Source organism: Microtus oregoni, unplaced genomic scaffold (assembly GCF_018167655.1).
Source record: "Microtus oregoni isolate MIOR12 unplaced genomic scaffold, Mior012 000000F_ref0000247, whole genome shotgun sequence".
Lineage (NCBI taxonomy): Eukaryota > Metazoa > Chordata > Mammalia > Rodentia > Cricetidae > Microtus > Microtus oregoni.
This window is the reverse complement of record NW_024543059.1, coordinates 45,359,639-45,377,922: the sequence shown is the minus strand read 5'-3', so window position 1 is coordinate 45,377,922 and position 18,284 is coordinate 45,359,639. Positions and strand designations below refer to the sequence as shown.

General features: G+C 49.7%; 1 protein-coding gene across 1 annotated transcript; it reads right to left on the bottom strand.

Annotated features, from left to right (window-relative positions):
* Positions 1 to 1,120: 1,120 nt before the first annotated feature.
* On the bottom strand, positions 1,121 to 17,391 carry LOC121463857 (orphan sodium- and chloride-dependent neurotransmitter transporter NTT5-like). Its single transcript, XM_041676421.1, is given in 13 exon segments — positions 1,121 to 1,354; positions 1,526 to 1,688; positions 4,934 to 5,093; positions 5,215 to 5,369; positions 5,371 to 5,414; positions 5,613 to 5,796; positions 10,899 to 11,140; positions 11,264 to 11,374; positions 11,544 to 11,719; positions 11,881 to 12,007; positions 12,110 to 12,267; positions 12,613 to 13,106; positions 17,327 to 17,391. Coding segments are annotated over 13 exon segments (2,313 nt in total).
* Between the last annotated feature and the right edge of the window lie 893 nt (positions 17,392 to 18,284).

The following is an 18,284-nucleotide window of genomic DNA, read 5'->3' as shown; positions in this document are numbered from 1 at the left end:
TCTGATAACAGCTACTCCACGCTGCTCCAAGTGAGGTCCCCCAACCTTCAGCATCACCTGCTAAGGGAGACTGGGAGGTCTAAATTTCCCCAGTAGTGCACGCTTTAATCCCAGCACTCGGGAGGCAGAGGCAGGTGGATCTCTGTGAGTTTGAGGCCAGCCTGGTCTATAGAACTAGTTCCAGGACAAATAGGGCTGCTGCACAGAGAAACCCTGTCTGGGGGGAGGGGAGTCAATGTCTCTTTTCAAGCAGCTGTTACCCTTGTTTTCCAGAGTTATTACTGGGGACCACATGTTGAAAGAAAGAACCAAATCCTGCTTGTTGTTCTCTGACCTCCACATGCATGCTGTAGTGTGTATGCACACACACACATAGACACACACACCACTACATATATTCCAGATGATTTTTTGTTTTGTTTCTCAAGACAGGGTTTCTCTGTGAAACAGTCCTGGCTGTCCTGGAAATCACTTTGTAGACCAGGCTGTCCTCAAATTTACAGAGATCCGCCTGCCTCTGCCTCCCAAGTACTGGGATTAAAGGCGTGCGCCACCACCACCTGGCCCACCGGATGAATTTTAAGACTCTGTGGCCTGTGATGGGGTTACTATTCTTAGCAGCAAGGGTGATGCTATCCTTCCCATTTTGCTGAGGCCATTTTGAGAACATCTTGACTGAGGAGCGGGTTCTAGACAAGGCTTGGGAGCTAATCTAGCATCCGAGTTCATGGGGCAGGGAGAGCATGGGAACTCAGGGCTAGATATGTAGCTCTGGAAAAAAATGGCAGCATTGTGGAAAAGGCAACTGCTCGAGACCTTTACAGGAAAACCCTCACACTCAGTGTGGAGCCACAGTCTGATTTATTGGCCATCAACATTGGGCTTCTCTCGCCCCCGCAGGAGACCCAGGACCAGGAGCAGGGTTGGCAGGCCACGCCTGGAGCTCGGTGAACGTGCACACACACTGAGCAAGCGAGGGCTGGAGAAGTGGAATGGAAGAGTCCAGCCATGAAGGGGCTGCAAAGCCATTAGAAATCTGCGGCTCCTCCCCTCCCCCTTCGGTCTACTTGTGAGAGATGCAGGATGTCTGGTCCAATGAGGGAAGTTAGGGGCTCCGCCATCAGGCTGATGAGGACTTTGTTTTGTAGCCCTGTGGAATATCCTCTGAGGCCTTTTTCTTAGTCAGTGGCTGGCCACTTCCACTGGAGAGCTTAGGGGATGCTGTAGGCCTGAAGGGAATCCCCAGGGTGAGGCAGTATGCAATGTAGGCAGGAATGGGAATGAGGACGATGACATACAGCCCGACTGTCAGAATCAAGGCCCACATTGGGTATTGTTGAACTGTCTCTTTTGACTATGGAGAGACCATGAAAGGGTATTAACACAAAATTCCTAGGAGAGGAAGAAGAGGTGTGGGAGGGAGAGGGGAAAGGTGAAGGCTAGTGAGCCAAAGGCCAGGTCCTCAGCCCACAGGGGACTGGAAGGACCAGAAGGAACCTGAAGATCTGAGAGAGGATACACTCACAGTGCTGGAGTTCCAGGCTGTGTAGGTGAGGGGCCTTGTGCCCATCTGAATGAAGACAGCTATTAACAGGCCTAGCAGCACCACTGGGGACACATAGCACCATATCCAGCCACAGATAGGGCAGATGGGGCGGCTTAGTAGCGCCATCATGTCTGCAAGGAACCTGTGGAGGGACAAGGAATATGGGCGCCAGTCCAGCCTCCCCACCTCACAATCCTGTTATTTTCTGGCAGCTTTGGCCTGCGTTATTTCAGGTCTCCTCTTCTAGTCGGTCTTCTATCCCCCTGCTGCCCAGCACCTCCCACAGGGCCCATACCCCTCTCATTCATCCTGAGATGACATCTGTGATGTGGCAAAGACCTTTCTAGGGGCTAGGTACCCAACCTAAGCCAAGCAAAGAGAATCGAGGCACCGCTGAACCTTGATGACCCAGCCTGTTTTCTTTCCGTCATAACCCTCTGGATTTGAACCAGCAGCCCTTTGGTCTGGGAGGCCAGGCTCCGAGGTCCTCTTCTCTTTTCTGCCTCTGTCTGTCCAGGCTTTGCTTCAGAGCACCTTCCCCGCCACTCCTGCCTAAATTTCCATCCTCACCCTCAGTGTCTCCCCTTACTAACAGCTCTGCACCCGGCACACCCACAGGGCTGTCTGCACATCTTCTCCTACAGACCTGGGCTTTGAGAGACCTCAATATGATGAGTTCATCCCAGCACCACAATGGTTTCTGGACAGAGATGTCCTGGCATGGGGAAACTGGCACCAATATACACAGAAAAGTCAGGCACACAGGTGTGCACAGGTGGAGATAAGAGAGTCTCAGAGGCTTGCTAGGAAGCCCGTTTAGCCAAGTCAGTGAGTTCCAGGTTCAAGAAGAGACCCTGTCTCAAAATGTAAGTGGAGAGCGACTGAGAAAAACACCTGACATGTGTTCACACGTGCATGGGCAGGCACACAGACACCTACACACCTGACACGTGCTCACACGCGCATGGGCAGGCACACAGACACCTACACACCTGACACGTGCTCACACGCTCATGGGCAGGCACACAGACACCTACACACCCACACTTGAGTCTCAATAAGTGTTTGGTGGTTCAGTAGGTAAAGGCGCCTGCTGCCCCTGGGATCCACATGGTCGGAGAAAAAACTAAACCCCACAAATGCACTGTGTTAGTCACACGTGTGCCCATAAACATACACTCACCCACAGAAGACAAATGTGGAACCATATGGGGCTGGAGAGATGGTTCAATTAAGAGCACTCATTGCTTTTGTGGTGAATCCAGGTTTGATTCCCAGCAGCCACATGGCAGCTCGTAATTGTCTATAACTCCAGTTCCAGGGCATCTGATACCCTCTTCTTGCCTGCATGAGCACCAGGCACACATGTGGTACACATATATACATACATACACACATACAGGCAAAACATTCATGCACATAAAATAATTTTAAAGTGAGTTAGTGAGGGGGAACAGACTCTAAGGACCATTTGCAAACGCCACTTCCAGCACCTTCTGCCTTGGGGCTACACCACTTGTGTGTCTTGTTAGTTACGTCTTCCTGGAGATAGGGTCTCTGTGTGGGTCACACTGGCTGTGGAGTCACCGAGATCCACCTCTCTCTGCCTCCGGAATGCTGAAATTAAAGCCTGCGCCTCCTGCCCGCCCTGCCAAGCTTTGAGCTGCTCTCACAAAAGACCTGACACACAGAGACTTAGAGGAGGAAAGATTTACATGGCCTTGACCCTAAGGACCCGTCTTGAAGGGGAAGAAATGACCACAGAGCTGGCTCCATCCAGTTACATGTGACTAACACAGTGCATTTGTGGAGTTTAGTTTTTTCTCCTACCATGTGGATCCCAGGGGCAGCAGGGTGACTGAAATACAGAGACCAGAGCAGACTAGAGAGGGGCTGGGTGTCACTTCTACAGGCCTGCTCCAAAGAGCCTCAAAATAGCCCCACAAGACGGACACTGAATATTCAAACACTTCAGATCTAGACAGCATAGGAGAGAACCCTGGGTTGGAGGCTGACCCTGCTGCCCTGTTCCCCTCCAGTCCTGAACTCCTGGCTCGGGCCACTCTCCTACCACATCTTTCTTTGTTTGGTTTGGTTTTGGTTTTTTGAGGTAGGGTTTCTCTGCATAGCCCTGGCTGTCCTGGAACTCACTCTGTAGATCAGGCTGCCTCAAACTCACAGAGATCCCCCTGCCTCTGCCTCCTGAGTGTCACCATGCCTGGCTTTTCTCACCACATCACGATAGCCCGAATCACCACTGGCTCTTACTTGTAATCTTACACAGCCCCCAATTCCCCTCCTTGGCTCTGCTTGGGCATCCAGGGCCACCAGAGGTGCCTTCATAAAATATATGTATGGTGGCGCATACCGTTAGTCCTAGCGCTTGGGAAGTGGTGGCAGACAGACCCCTCTGTGAGGTCAACGTGGTCTATAGCAAGTTCTAGGACAGCCAGGAGCATATAGAGAGACCTTGTCTCTAATTTGTTTTTAAGCTGATGATGGTGCTCCCTACTGAAACCATTTAGTGTTTTGTGATACACACTGCACACAAAGCTAGGTCATATCATGGTTTACAAGGTCCCATCTTCTGCCCCCAATCTCCTGATTCTATTCCAGCTTGCCTGGATCCCTTGTTCCTTCAAAGCTTCAAGCAGGATATTTCCTCTGGTGTACACACACGCAGGAACACTCACACACATACATATACATGCACACCACATACACATTAATCATGGCTCCTCCCTTATTTTACTTAGGAGTCTTCAGACACATTACCCTACCATCAAGGCCTTCTTTACTACCCGTCCAAACCACACACACTGTCTCTGGACCAATGGCCTTTGGTTTCTTGTCTTTTGTTCTGTGCGCATGGACGGGAAGAGGGAAGCTAGAGCGGGACACCAGCAGCTCCCGCTGCTGCCCTGCTCACTGAGCCTGAAGCTCTACTGTCTGGCTGTCAAGGCCCTGGTGCCCTCTGCTTTTGCCTCACGGGGCTAGAATGGGTGCCGCCATGACCACTTATGTGGATTCTAGGAAGAGAACGCAGACTCGGATGCTCGCACACCAAGGACTTGACCTGCTGAGCCTCCTCCCAGCCTCGCTTGCCATTCATAGGCTCCGTGTCTGTCAGTGTTGCTGCCGTGTGTCTATACCACTAGAAAGTAAGGTCCTGAACAGAGTGCTAACCTGGCTTTATGCAGGGTCCCTGTCACTAACAGGCCACTGAAGCACATGAAACACACAAAACTCTGGTAAACAAACGTTCCTCAGAGGCCTTGACATTAAGGGTCCTTGTGACACTCTGGCTTGACATTAGACACAACAGGAAAGCTGTCAACCCTCCCAAAAGATCCATGCTCCTGGGGGCCTGGCACGGGCCCCCTTCACCTCTTGGCCCTGTAGGCCCAGGCTACAGCAAGGTTTTCACACAAGGCGATGCTGATGATGGGCAGGACGATCCAGTATTCACTCAGTAGCCAATAGTAGTAGATGCCTGAAGGTTGGATGAAGAAGAGGCCGCACAGGAACATCACCACGGAAGCACCCACTGGAGGAAGCATTAGGCCTGTGTCAGGATCAGAGGTCTGGGAGAAGATGGGACTAAGGGGAGATCCTAAGCCACGGCTGGTGTTAGGGCTGCGGGAGAGCAGGGTCAAAGGTGGAAGTACCTGTAAGAATCCTTGGCTGTCTCCTGAAGAAGGGGAAGGTGTCCTGGAGCCGGGTGATGATGCCCAGCATGAACGTCACCATGACACACAAACTCAGACTCAGCAGCAGCAGGAAAAAGAGCACAGTCCAGAAGAACGACCCAGGGAGCAGAGATGACCTCCGTGAAGGTCAGGAACACGAAGCGGGGGCTCTCCTCAATCTGCTAGGACAGAGAAGTAAAGTGCCTTCTCCACCTCCTCTCAAGGCTCACGCAGCAGGACCCCGCCCCTGTAGTCCGAGGAACGGGTTCTGTCTACTGCAATTGCCCTGCGTTTCCTACATTACCCACATTTCTCTCCGGGACTAGTGAGAGCTGCACTCTGTGGGGCAGAGCGGGCTCTCCAGCATCTCCACTGACCTTCAGAAAATGCTCCTGGATGTTGCATTCGGGCACCTTGCTGAGGACGGCGCTCCTCAAGGGTGGCGGGAGGCGGTCGAGCCAGGAATTGTAGGTGGAGGTCGGGTTTTTCGTCAGGGTTGGGGGCCGCACCTCAGGAGGTAGGATCCCCTGGGCTACCAGCATCATAAGTTTCTCTGTGTTCCTGAGGGTGGGTGAATTAGAACCGTCAGGCCCTTGGCACACCGTCCTTCCCTTGCTCATCTTACAGATGAGAGAGATCTCGAGTCCAATAGTACTAACGGTAAAGGACAGCCTGCCGTGAAGTCTGGAGGATGCCCACTTTCGGGGGGCCATGAAGAATGTATGCCCTTGGGGAGCCCGGACTTCATAGGGATTCGTGGGCCTAGTCTTCACCAGCTTTTCTGAGACGAGTAGGGAAAAACCTTCTAAGCCCTACACTTCTGAGAACAGGGAAGCTTCCTTCGACTGAAGCCTGAAGCGTGTGACAGTCCCAAGTTGTACTAAGTCGAAGAACTGTTGTTACCTTGACTCTGACCAGAGCCCTTGCCAAGAGCAGGGAGCAAGCTTCGTGAAAGTATGATCGTGTCCTAGAAACTAAAACAGGATGCTCTTCTGGAGACAAGACAGCTACATACTTAGACTAATAGTCTCATTGCAAATCATTTGGGCTGAAAAATATTTTTAATCTTTTGTAATTTTTTATTTTATTTTATTTTATTTTGGTTTTTCGAGACAGGGTTTCTCTGTAGCTCTGGCTGTCCTGGAGCTCACTCTGTAGACCAGGCTAGCCTCCTCAGGGCTAGGACTAAAGGTATCTAGCACCTCCCGGCTACCTATGGTTTATTTTAAAATCAGCTTTTGGTTGTTTTCCTTTGTTTACTAATTTTGTTGTCTATTTTGTTTATTTATTGCTCTTGTTTTTAATGCCCTTGCCCTCAGGGGCCAGAAAGATGACTCAGCAATTAAGAACATGTACTGTTTCTGCGCCAGCACCCATGTCTGGCAGCTCACAGCTGCCTGTAACTCCAGCTCTAGGGGATCTGATGCCCTTTGGATCTTATGGGCACTGCACTTACATGAACTATAGTCCTGACACATAATTTAAAAAATAATAAAAATGAATCTTTTTCTCTTTTTCGAGACAGGAAAATGAAAGTGAAATTCATTCACCTCTCTGTGGTCTTGATTGGCCTAGCTTGCTATGTAGACCTGGCTTGCCTTGAACTCACTGAGAATCTCCTACTTCTGTTTCTGGACACCCAGCCTAGTGTGCTTGGAGTCAGCCAGGGCTGTGTTGGTGATAGAAGAAAATGACAGCCATTTGTGGTCTACAGTGAGATGTACCCAGGCCCTTTTCACTATATATATATATATATGTATATATATACATATATATATATACATATATATATATATAGTTTTAGTTTTTAAGATGCCTTTATTGTATTTTATGTGCATGAGTGTTTTGCCAGCAGAGGGTGGCAGAGTCTCCAGAACTGGAGCACAGGTAGCTGAGAGCCACGGTGTGTGTCGTGGGAACTGAATGTGGGTTCTCCGCAAGAGCAGCCAGTGCTCTTAATCACTGAGCTACCTCTCTAGCCCTCCCTTTCAAATATTTATTTACTGGCTTTTCTGAGACAGGATCTCCCCATGTAGCCCTGCCTGTCCTGGAATTTACTGTGTAGACCAGGCTGGCCTTGAAGCTGTGATTCTCCTGACTCTGACTCTGCAGGACCTGGTAGGACCTACAGCTCTAGGCCTGGCTTAGTCTTTAAGATTTTAACAGCCTAGGGTTGAGGTGAGGTCCTCTGGACTGGGGCTTTGGAAAGAGACTTCTTGGAACTTGGTCCTGTGGATAATCAGAGTCAAAACTTGTGCTTTAAGTTACAGCTAAGGCTGCCTTATGGATACAACCTAGTGGAAACTTCAATTTGCCCCTTCTTTTGTTCATTTGCTAAACACCCTTCTACACTTTCCCTGCCCCTGGGAGGACTGGCAGCAAGTGTCTGGCTCACTGTGACATTGAAGGTGGGGCCTTCCTCATGTCATGTGTACATAGTGAGCTCTAGGATAGCCAGAAAGAGAGACTCTGCCTCAAAATATCAAAAAAAAACAAAAGGCATGGGGTACGCGTGGGGAGGGGGTGTATGGGGGATGTGGGGAGAGGGTATTTTGGTGTACCACTGTTTATTTTTCATATTAATTTATTCAGTGCATATGTAGATGGAGAAGGCAGAAGAGGCATCAGATGCCCAGGAGCTGGAGTTACAGGCAGCTGGGAGCCTCCCAACATGGTGCTGGGATTCAAACCTGTGTCCTATGGAAGTGTTATTAGCTGCTGAGTCATTTCTCCGGCCCCTTGATAATAGTCTATTCTTATAAGAAGATCAGCCAGGTGGTGGCGGTGCACGCCTTTAATTCCAGCACTTGGGAGGCAAAGGCAGAGGCAGGCAGATCTCTGTGAGTTCGAGGTCAGCCTGGTCTACAGAGTTCCAAGACAGCCAGGGCTACACAGAAAAATCCTGTCTTTAAAAAACAAACAAACAAATAAACGAAAAACCCAGCCTAACAAAACACAACACAGCGGTCATCAAGAAGCTTCAGTGGGTAAAGGAGAGGTGGGTACAGGCCTGGTGACAGTCCTTGGAACCCACGTGAAGGTGAAGGGCAGCACTGTCCTCACAAAGAGTCTTCTGACCTCCACATGTGGGCCATGACAGTCCATCCCCCACATCAAGTTCATACTCCAATACTAGCCACACAGCTAAACAAATAACACAAATATATTATTATATGTATGCATATCAGACTTGCAAAATTAAGTGGTCCAGCCAAGTTGAATAAAGTGCTGTGCAAACAGAGAGCTGACTTCTCCCGTTTCCCTGCTGGAAGGGTAATTCTGATTAAACCACTGTGGCCCTCAGACACGGAGCAGACCCTGTCCAGCTTCTACGGCTTCATCTGCCTTGTGCATGTGTAAGCTCTGCATCCTCAAAGTCCACATTTTTTTTTAATTTTATTTATTTATTTATTAAGTATACAACATTCTGCCTCCATGTGTGCCCGCACGCCAGAGGAGGGCGCCAGATCTCAGTACAGATGGTTGTGAGCCACCATGTGGTTGCTGGGAATTGAACTCAGGACCTCTGTAAGAGCAGCCAGTGCTCTTAACCACTGAGCCATCTCTCCAGCCCTCGAAGTCCACATTTTAGGACTCCCTGGTGTGTCCGTGTGACTAGACACATTCTGTACTAAACAAGTACAGACCGTTCCCGACAGTGAGGCGATGGCAAACACCTGTAAGCCTAGCAGACAGCAGGCTCAAAGAGAGAGAAAGCTTGTGCGCTCCAAGGCAGTCTGGGCTACAAAGGGATGCTGGCCCGAAGCAAAACCAAACTTCTGTGCAGTACAGGAAGAAATCTCCTTCCAGCGGCAATGTGTTTGGGCTGTGCCGTCCTGGGGTGATTTCTGTCTACAGGGAGACACGGTGGGAATGGGTAAGCGCAAGGGCACATTACATGAGGGATGGAGCGGCTGCAGGTTAGCTCTGAGGTCTTCGAGGAACAGCTGCATCTGCCATGCAGAACTCTGCGTAATGCCAGGAGTGCATAGGTGCCATGGGGCTAATTTCTGTGAACCTGAACAGAAACACACCAAGGGAGGATCACAGGACTCAGGAAGCTAACCGAACTTGGGGGACACTGGAAGTCCCGAGAGGTCCAAGACACATGAGACCCCTCCCCAAGGTTATGCACACAGCCACAATTGCTGGGGAGACGACTCTTCCCAGAGCTGCCAACAGGAAGTCCAGGGAGCTGCAGGGATGCAAGGTGTCACCCACACGTTGCTCTCCAGTCACAGTGTTGCCTTGAAGCCGCTTGCTTTCCTGTAGGTAAGCCCTCACCATGCTCCCACGGGTGACCCAGTGTGCCATCGCCTCCAGCCAGACCTGGGTGAAACCCTCTTGGCTCAGTTCCCTGTCTAGGGTGAACAAATATCTGTGTACATACTCGGGAGAAGTCACACAACTCCAGCTTCCAGAAGAAAATGACAGCCGTTTGTGGAGATTGGGGTTACTAGGGAGAAATACAACTCAGGTTTGCCTTCTCTGGAAGGCCTTTCTGACTCTCTCAGGCTCAAGGAAAGGCCCTATCTCCTCTCAGCTCGTATTACCAGGCACCAGAAGTTTATGGCTTAGTATTCCATTCTTCACTCCTCCTCTCAAGGCTGGAAAAAGCAATAAAAGCAAGAAAGGCACTGACGAACCAATCCAAGCTCCTGTGATGGCAAAGGGCACTTCATGGGTGGCACCAAGCTATGTTGACATCAGAACAGCAGGATCGGGCTCCAGGTCTCTCACACAGTAGGGTGTTTACAGCTAATCAGAGTGTGCTATGTAATCAAAATGACATGGGGGCCAGAGAGAACGTCAGCCATCAAAGAGCACTTGTTGTTCTTGCAGAGGACCCAGATTCGGCTCTCAGCATCCATACTCTGACTCAGCCGTTGGTAACTTGTTTCAGATCTGACACCCCTCTCCTGACCTCTGTAGGCAGCAGGTCTACCCATGGTGTACATAGTCTATGCAGGCAAAACACGCACACACAATGAATAAACAAATAATAGACTCTTTAAAGGGATAAAAATAACGACAAGTGCTGGGCATGGTGACACACAGCTGCAAGCCAAGCTTCGAGAAGTAGGAGGAAGGATGATCAGGAGTTCAAGGCTAGCCTGGGCTAGATAGGGAGACCCTGTCTCAAAACACAAAACGTCCTCAGGGATCTTTGTTGTCACCACAAAGAAAAACTAAGGTCTGAGGTGACAGTGTGGTCAATATGCAATGTACACATGTATCGCAATGTACCCCATGAACTCATGGGATTGGAATGTGTCAATAGGACCAAGACGAGAGGAAGAGCTGCAGGACTGTGTCAGCCAGGAGAGAATCCTGTTCCCTAACCTTTTGGAGTTTAGCTTTACCAGATGGGCAGAGAACACTAAGTCTGGAACCCACAGCTCAGGGCCTGCGGAGGAAGCAGATGTCCGTGGATGGCTCTGAGAGGTGAACACAGATGCTGTTCTCTGTGTGAGTGACCTTTGCACACCGGCCATTCTTAGCGTCTGCTAGCACGTCAGCTCTGAGGTGGCCGTTGGCAACCTCTGACACTCTCTAATGTTCTCAGCTAAGAGGAAGCAGAGCTTTTAACCTCCCTGAAGTTGAGATGTGAGGATGGGTTATGAAGCCGCCCAGGTTAGACTTGATCAGGAAACTGGCCTTACTTCTCACAGGAGCGATGTGTGGTTATGGTGGCCCAGAAGCCCAGGATCGAGAGGATGAAAGGCATGATGAACAGCAAGGTGAGCATCTTGATCAGGACCATAAGGAAGGCGTCCCCCAGACAGTTGTTGAAGTCAGGCATGTATGAGGACAAGTAGACGATGGGCCCAAAGCCTAGGCCCATGTCTAATATGACCTGGACCCCTGCTTGGGACCACACGATTGGGTCGTAAATGCTTGCCACCTGAAAAGGAGAGGCAGATACAACAGGGACGTCAAGATTTGGGAAGGGACATCGTCTCTCTCGAAGGGAGGAGGTACAGGAGACAACGGTAGGCAGCTGCGCTGCTCTGCGGAAGGACCTCACCTCGAGAACCAGCAGGTGTTTCAGCCCATACACTGTGCCCTCCATGTGCAGAGTCCGGAAGAAGAAGCAGAAGATGATGAGATAGGGAAGCAGCACCAGGACATTCAGAACCTGCGCATAGTGCAGCATGTCAATAGGGACTCGTCCTTGTGCATAGCTCAGGGCTGGGGTAGGACTCAGAAGAGTCTTCATCCAGGCAAGGAGCTTGCAGGGGTAACTGACCAGGCGGGAGAAACAAGCTCATAGCCCTTGAGAATGCCAAAGGCCCAGTGCGACTCACCTTCTCCAAGGACTTGATCCCATTCATTATGAAAACACAAACGAGACACCAAGCCAGAAAGAGGCATATGCCCAGGTTGAAAGCTACAGGCCCTCCGTCCTCTATTCTGTCTGAGGCTTTCAGGGTCTGCCGGTACCAAAAGTACGTGTAGGATGTTGCCTGCTCACATTCGGGATCTGGGAGGACATGGCTTTGGACAGGCCTGCTAGACATGGCAAAGCCTCCCTCTTCACCCCCTGCAGCCCCCTGCTCTTTGTGTTGTCTTCCGATTCATGCCCCTCCTTTCTATTTTCTCCTCTTCCCAAGTCTCTTCGTTTCTCCACCTCTCCTTCCTCACCAAAGCTACTGGAGTTCCTTTGAAAGGGACAGTGCTGCCATGGAACAGTGAAGTAGAATATGTGGCTCATGTAGAAGAGGATCCAGGAATTAAACAGATTCTTGTAGGTGTTGATGATGAAGCACACCTGGAGAGCAGGGGAGACGTGTCTGGGAGGAAGAGCAGGGGCAGGGAGTGAAGGGTGAGGAGCAGCTGTAGGGGCAGGCTTGGGAAGCTTGGGGCTCCTCACCAAGAAAGCGCTGTATCCCAGTCCACCAAACCACGGACCCAGGGTCTTCCACAGGTCAATGCTGGCACGCTGTACCCTCTGGCCAACGGCCATCTCCAGGAAGAGCAGAGGAATTCCAATCCAGAACAACATTAAGGTGTACATTATAAGAAAGCTGCCTGTGGAGAGAAGGCAGAAAGACTCTGAGAGCCTCGGGCCCACAGAGCCTGTCCTTCGTCACCAACAGCAGCCTCCCTCGGGCCACGGGCTTGAGGCTTGCTGGCTCCACAGTCCATACTGGTCACGCTCCTTATTCCTAGAGGTCTCAGACACCTAGTTCCTCTCAGCATCCTCCTGGTTATCCCGCTGGCCTATGCTTAAAACCCTGCACTTCTGCTTCCCCTGACCCTGGGTCTCAGAAACATGGTTTCTATTGCTCTCCGGCATCCAGACCCCTCACAGATGTTATCACTGGGAGCCAGGGCAGCCTCACTTCTCTGTGCCTCTTGGGTTCCCAGACTTACAGCCTCCTTTGTGAAGCCACTGTGAGACAAAGCGCCAGAGCTGAATCGGCATCAGCAGGTAGCTCACCATGGCCAGGATGAACTTAAGCTTGCTGGACCAGAGCTGGCGGGGAAGGAAGACGTCACTCTCCTCCCTGCTCATATATCTTGTCTCCTCTGAGGTTGTCACAGTCGCTTCTTTTGTGGCACTGGGCTTAGGTTGTGGGCCACCTCTTACCTGAGCCTCCAAAGCATGGGTCTCCCATGCCCGAGCCTTTGCCACCCGGGTTTCTGAGACTGCGGCCTGTGTTTCCCAGGCTGATACACACCAAGTTAGGATCCCACCTCCCCATTCCTCAGCGTTCGACTCCAGCTCGGAAAGACTTGAGACTGTGGATAAGTTTTGTTCCACCAATGACTCTGAAGCCTTTATTGAGGAAGACTCTGGAGGCGCTTCCTCTAGAGAAGCTTTTGCTTTGGCGAGGGGAGGGGCCCCTTCCCCTTTCTCCGTGGACCTGAAAATCAGAAGCCACAGATCTTAGAAGAAACCAGGGCTCAGTGAGTTCCAAACTCTCTCAAAGGAGAATTTCATTTCTACGCTCTCCACTTACTGACATTCAAAACACATACATCACAAACACCACATACATGCCATGCAAACACGTATCACCCAAACAGGCCCTACATATAGCATACAAACACATCGTGTGCCTTACACAAACACGTATCACATTCTCATATTCTGCACACAGGCACCACACGTGACACACACGCACCACACGTGACACACACAGGCACCACACGTGACACACAGGACACCACACGTGACACACACGGGAACCACACGTGACACAGACACGTGCCACACGTGACACACACAGGCACCACACGTGACACACACGCGCCACACGTAACGCACACACGTGCCACACGTGACACACACGTGCCACACGTGACACACATGGGTACCACACGTGACACACACGGGCACCGCACGTGACACACACATGCACCGCACGTGACACACAAGGCACCGCACGTGACACACACAGGCACCGCACGTGACACACACAGGCACCACACATGACACACATGGGCGCCGCACGTGACACACACATGCACCACATGTGACACACAAGGCACCACACGGGCACCACACGTGACACACACGCACCACATGTGACACACACATGCACCACACGTGACACACACAGGCACCACACGTGACACACAAGGCACCACATGTGACACACACGGGCACCACACATGACACACACGGGCACCACACGTAACACACAAGGCACCACACGTGACACACACAGGCACCACACGTGACACACATGGGCACCACATGTGACACACATGGGCACCACACGTAACACACAAGGCACCACATGTGACACACACGGGCACCACACATGACACACACATGCACCACACGTGACACACACAGGTACCACACGTGACACACACGGGCGCCACACGTGACACACATGGGCACCACACGTGACACACACGGGCACCACACGTGACACACACAGGTACCACACGTGACACACACGGGCACCACATGTGACACACACAGGTACCACACGTGACACACGCACACAGGCATCATCACCCTCACACACATCACAAACACATACACGCATGTACTATATCCCACATCCATACCATACCAACATGTGCCATACACACAAGCACCTCCCACAAATGCCTTAGCACACTCACACATAAACATGCTCGTGTACACATATGCACCATACCCCCCCACCACACACACATTTCTTATATGATTTTTTTACTTCTTCAAATGTTTTAACACAAAGGACCGGGGTTGGGGGAGCTACAGTTAAGAGGCAGAAAGGTGGGAACCACACTAAGGATTTCTGGATATAGAGGTAGACACCCTCCAAAGCTCACAGTGGCTTTCACTAGAAACCTCAGTCTTCAAGAGGCTGAGGCAGGAGGACTGACTGACTTTGAGGCCAGCCCTGGGCAATAGAGAAGGACAGGTAAGGAGGGAGGAGGGGAAAAGGGAGAGAAGGAGGAAGGGGGGGGGGGCTCTTCACAGTGGGCTCTGGTTTGCTGGTTTGTAAGAAAGGGGCTTCCTACGCAGCCCAGACTGGCCTGGAGCTGGTGATGCCCCTGCCTCTGCCATCTAAAGAAAGGCTTAGAAATGCCTGCTTTACCTCTGCAAGCCTTCCCCAGCTGTCCGCGCTCCAGCTCAGCTCCTACAGTCTCAGAGGAGCCTGACCTGCCTCTGTCTCAGAGGGCAGCTGCTCCCACCTCCTCACCCCTCATTTCTTCACTGCCTTCCTCTCTGCCTCCTGCTCCTCCCCCAACTCCCAAGCCAGAGGATGGTTCTGCACCTCATGTCTGGGGCCACTGTCCTCTTTGATCCTTGTGATCCCGCCACTCTGACCTTTGTTGGTTCTTCGAATGCTCCACAGGACAGAGGACCAGAAATGTGCTAGGAAGGGAAACAGAAGTCTGTGAAAGAACAATCGCTGACTCGAGCAAGAGGCGTCAGGTTACTGGCGGTGGCTCAGCTTTAAGGCGCTTGCTACTCAGAAGGAGGATCTGAGTTCAATCCCCGGGACCCACATAAAGGCCGGGCATGGTAGCATGTTTACATCCCAGCATTAGGCAGACGGAGATCGAATCCAGCCTGCCCCAACTGGTAAAACGCTGTCTCGTGAAACGAGGTGGACAAGTTCTGAGGAAACACACGAGATGGTCCTCTGGACTACGCACAACTACACACACACACACACACACACACACGAACAAATACATACACATATAAACACATATACACACAAAATCATCAATGGTTGCTAATACAAGATGGTCAAAAGTTTAACAAACTGAGAAGCTTCTATATAGCTAAGAACATAGTCAACAAGACATAATAGCCTGTAGAATGGGAAAATATCCTCACCAATCACTAATCCACTTCAAAAACATACAAGGAACTCAGGAAATTAGTCACCAAATATATGCAACAGACCTAAACTGAAAACTCTCAATAGATGAACTTAAAATGACTGAAAGACATTCAAAAAATGCTCAAATATAACATCCTTAACCATTGGAGAAATGTAAACCAGAACAACTCTGAGACTCCAGCTTATCCCTGCAAAAATGACCAAGATTAAAAACATTGCTCACAACTTATGCTTAAGAGAATGTGGGGTAAAGAAGAAAACTCCTCCATTGCTGGAAGTGTAAACTGGTACAGCAGCTTTGGATCCCAGTATGGCGAATTCTCAGAAAATTAGGTAACAAACTACTTTAAAACTCAGCTATACCTCTTCTGGGTCTATATACAAAAGATGCTCAACCATACCACAAGGACACTTGCTCAACTATGTTCACAGCAGAATCACTTTATCATACACAGAATCTGAAAACAACCCAAGCGTATCTCTTCTGCACACACAATGAATAAGATAGCCATAAATACCACAAATATCTTTGAGTAACTCTAATCACACAAATTGAAAAACCTTTATAATAAGAACTTTAAATCTTTGAAGAAAGAAATCTAAGCCATCAGAAAATGGAAAGATCTCCTATTCTCTTGTAAAGACAGCACCAACATAGCAAAATTGACAATCTTACTGAAAGCAATCTACAGATTTAATGCAAATGCCCATTAAACTTATAACAAAATTCTTCACAGACTTCGAAAAAACAATCCTCCACCTTATAAGAAAAGACAAAAACTCAGGATAGCCTAAACAATCTTAAAATCCTGTACAATCAAGGAACTTCTGAATGCATCACAATCTCTGACTTTAAACTTTACTACAGAGCCACAGTACTGAAATCAGTCCACCTTGGATACGAATTCACCTGCTTACAAACAGCAGACTTTTGACAAAGAAGCAAAATTGTGAAATGGAAAAGAAGCATTTTAACCTGCTTATCTCAGAGGCTACCTTAATTTAAACCTGTGTTGAAGAGGTGCCACACGGCAGGGGGTAGGATACATACTCTCTCCTTCTGTTAGACTGCCTTCCCAAGCTCTGGCGGGCAGATTTTTAACTATGTTTTCTATTTTAACTTGTAAATCATAAAATTAGGAGAATCTCTGAATCCTCTCCTCTGTTCTGTAGACTGTGTGATGTTAAATTTGCTCTCTAAACTCTTGCTCCTGCTCGCCTTTTCCCGCAGGTGAGTTATATTAGCTGGCTACTGCGTGCACCTGGCTACTCAATCTCAGGGGTAACTTGGTGATTCTTGTGCCAAAAGTCATTTTTCCTTCACCTTTCCTACTCATTTAGCAATCAATAAAAGTCGCAATTCTGCATCTATCACGCTTATAGATTCTCAATAACTCTGCCGTTGTTTCTGTATCTGTATCTGATGCTGCTGTACTCTCTCTCCTCTGTCTTTTAAAATATCTTCAATCAACTGCATAGCCATCCGATTGCTTTCTCCTTGTCCCATATTTCTATATTTACAAGTTTTTCTCCCGATATTACTGTCCCGTTTTGATATCTAAGCACACATTACTCACGCATCCACCAATTTTTTTTCTCGCGGGTTCCTCAAGTCTGGTCACTTCTTCCTTGCTTTTTGGGGTGTGCAGATCAGCCTCACATTCTCCTCCATCCTTTCTCCTTTCTCTTGGGGTTCAGCGGTCAGCATTCACGGTCTCTCTCATCTTTTCCTTTTTCCAGCTTTTCCCGGAGTTCAGCGGTCAGCACCACATTCTTTCTCATACTTCTTGTTCTTCCTTTGGCATTCATCTTGGGGTTCAGTGGTCAGTACCACGTTGCTGGGCACCATTATGTTAGAGCCTGTGGGTGGGCCCCAACATAGATAACTATTTTCCCTAACTGGACTGGTACAGAGACTCAAGGAACAACCAGACATGGATTACACGGTCACAATGGAAGGGCATCTCAGGGTTCTTCTCTCCTGATGTTTATTATCCCATGTTTATTATCCAAACAGCTTTTATACCAACATATAAACTGAGCGGGAAAATACACCTGACCTGTCTCCTAGGTAGCCAGGTGAATGGCGTTTTTTTGTTTGTTTGTTTGTTTTTTTGGTTTTTCGAGACAGGGTTTCTCTGTGGTTTTGGAGCCTGTCCTGGAACTAGCTCTTGTAGACCAGGCTGGCCTTGAACTCACAGAGATCCACCTGCCTCTGCCTCCCAAGTGCTGGGATTAAAGGCGTGTGCTGCCACCGCCCAGCTATGAATGGTGTTTTGTCACATCTGCATCTACCTGTCTGCTGTATCTGCTAGTTGTTGTGTAGGCTTGAATCAGCATCTCTATAAGGCATCCTCCAAATTACAAAGAAAGGAGCAACAACATCCTGACTCTTTGTTAGGCAGTGACAGCCTGTCTGCAGGGCTACGTGACCACCTCAGGTGGGGCCTATGGCTCCAGAGCCTGGCTGCCATGCCATAAAGAAATATGGGCCTACAAGTAGCCAGACTTGAGCCAGTGCCCCTTTATCCAAAAACTCTGTACTGTTTTGTTGGAAGTTTTACCTTAGCCCCCTGGCATCCATATATACAAGGAGTCTGGAATGTTTGGCTGGAGGTCCCTCCCCAGGGTAGTTGCCTCAGTCCAAACTCCACCCCTGAAAAAGACTGCCAAACGGTGACCCCCTCCCCAGGGAGGGTCAGGACCACTCCCATGGGCTATTTAAACTATCCCCCGGAGAAC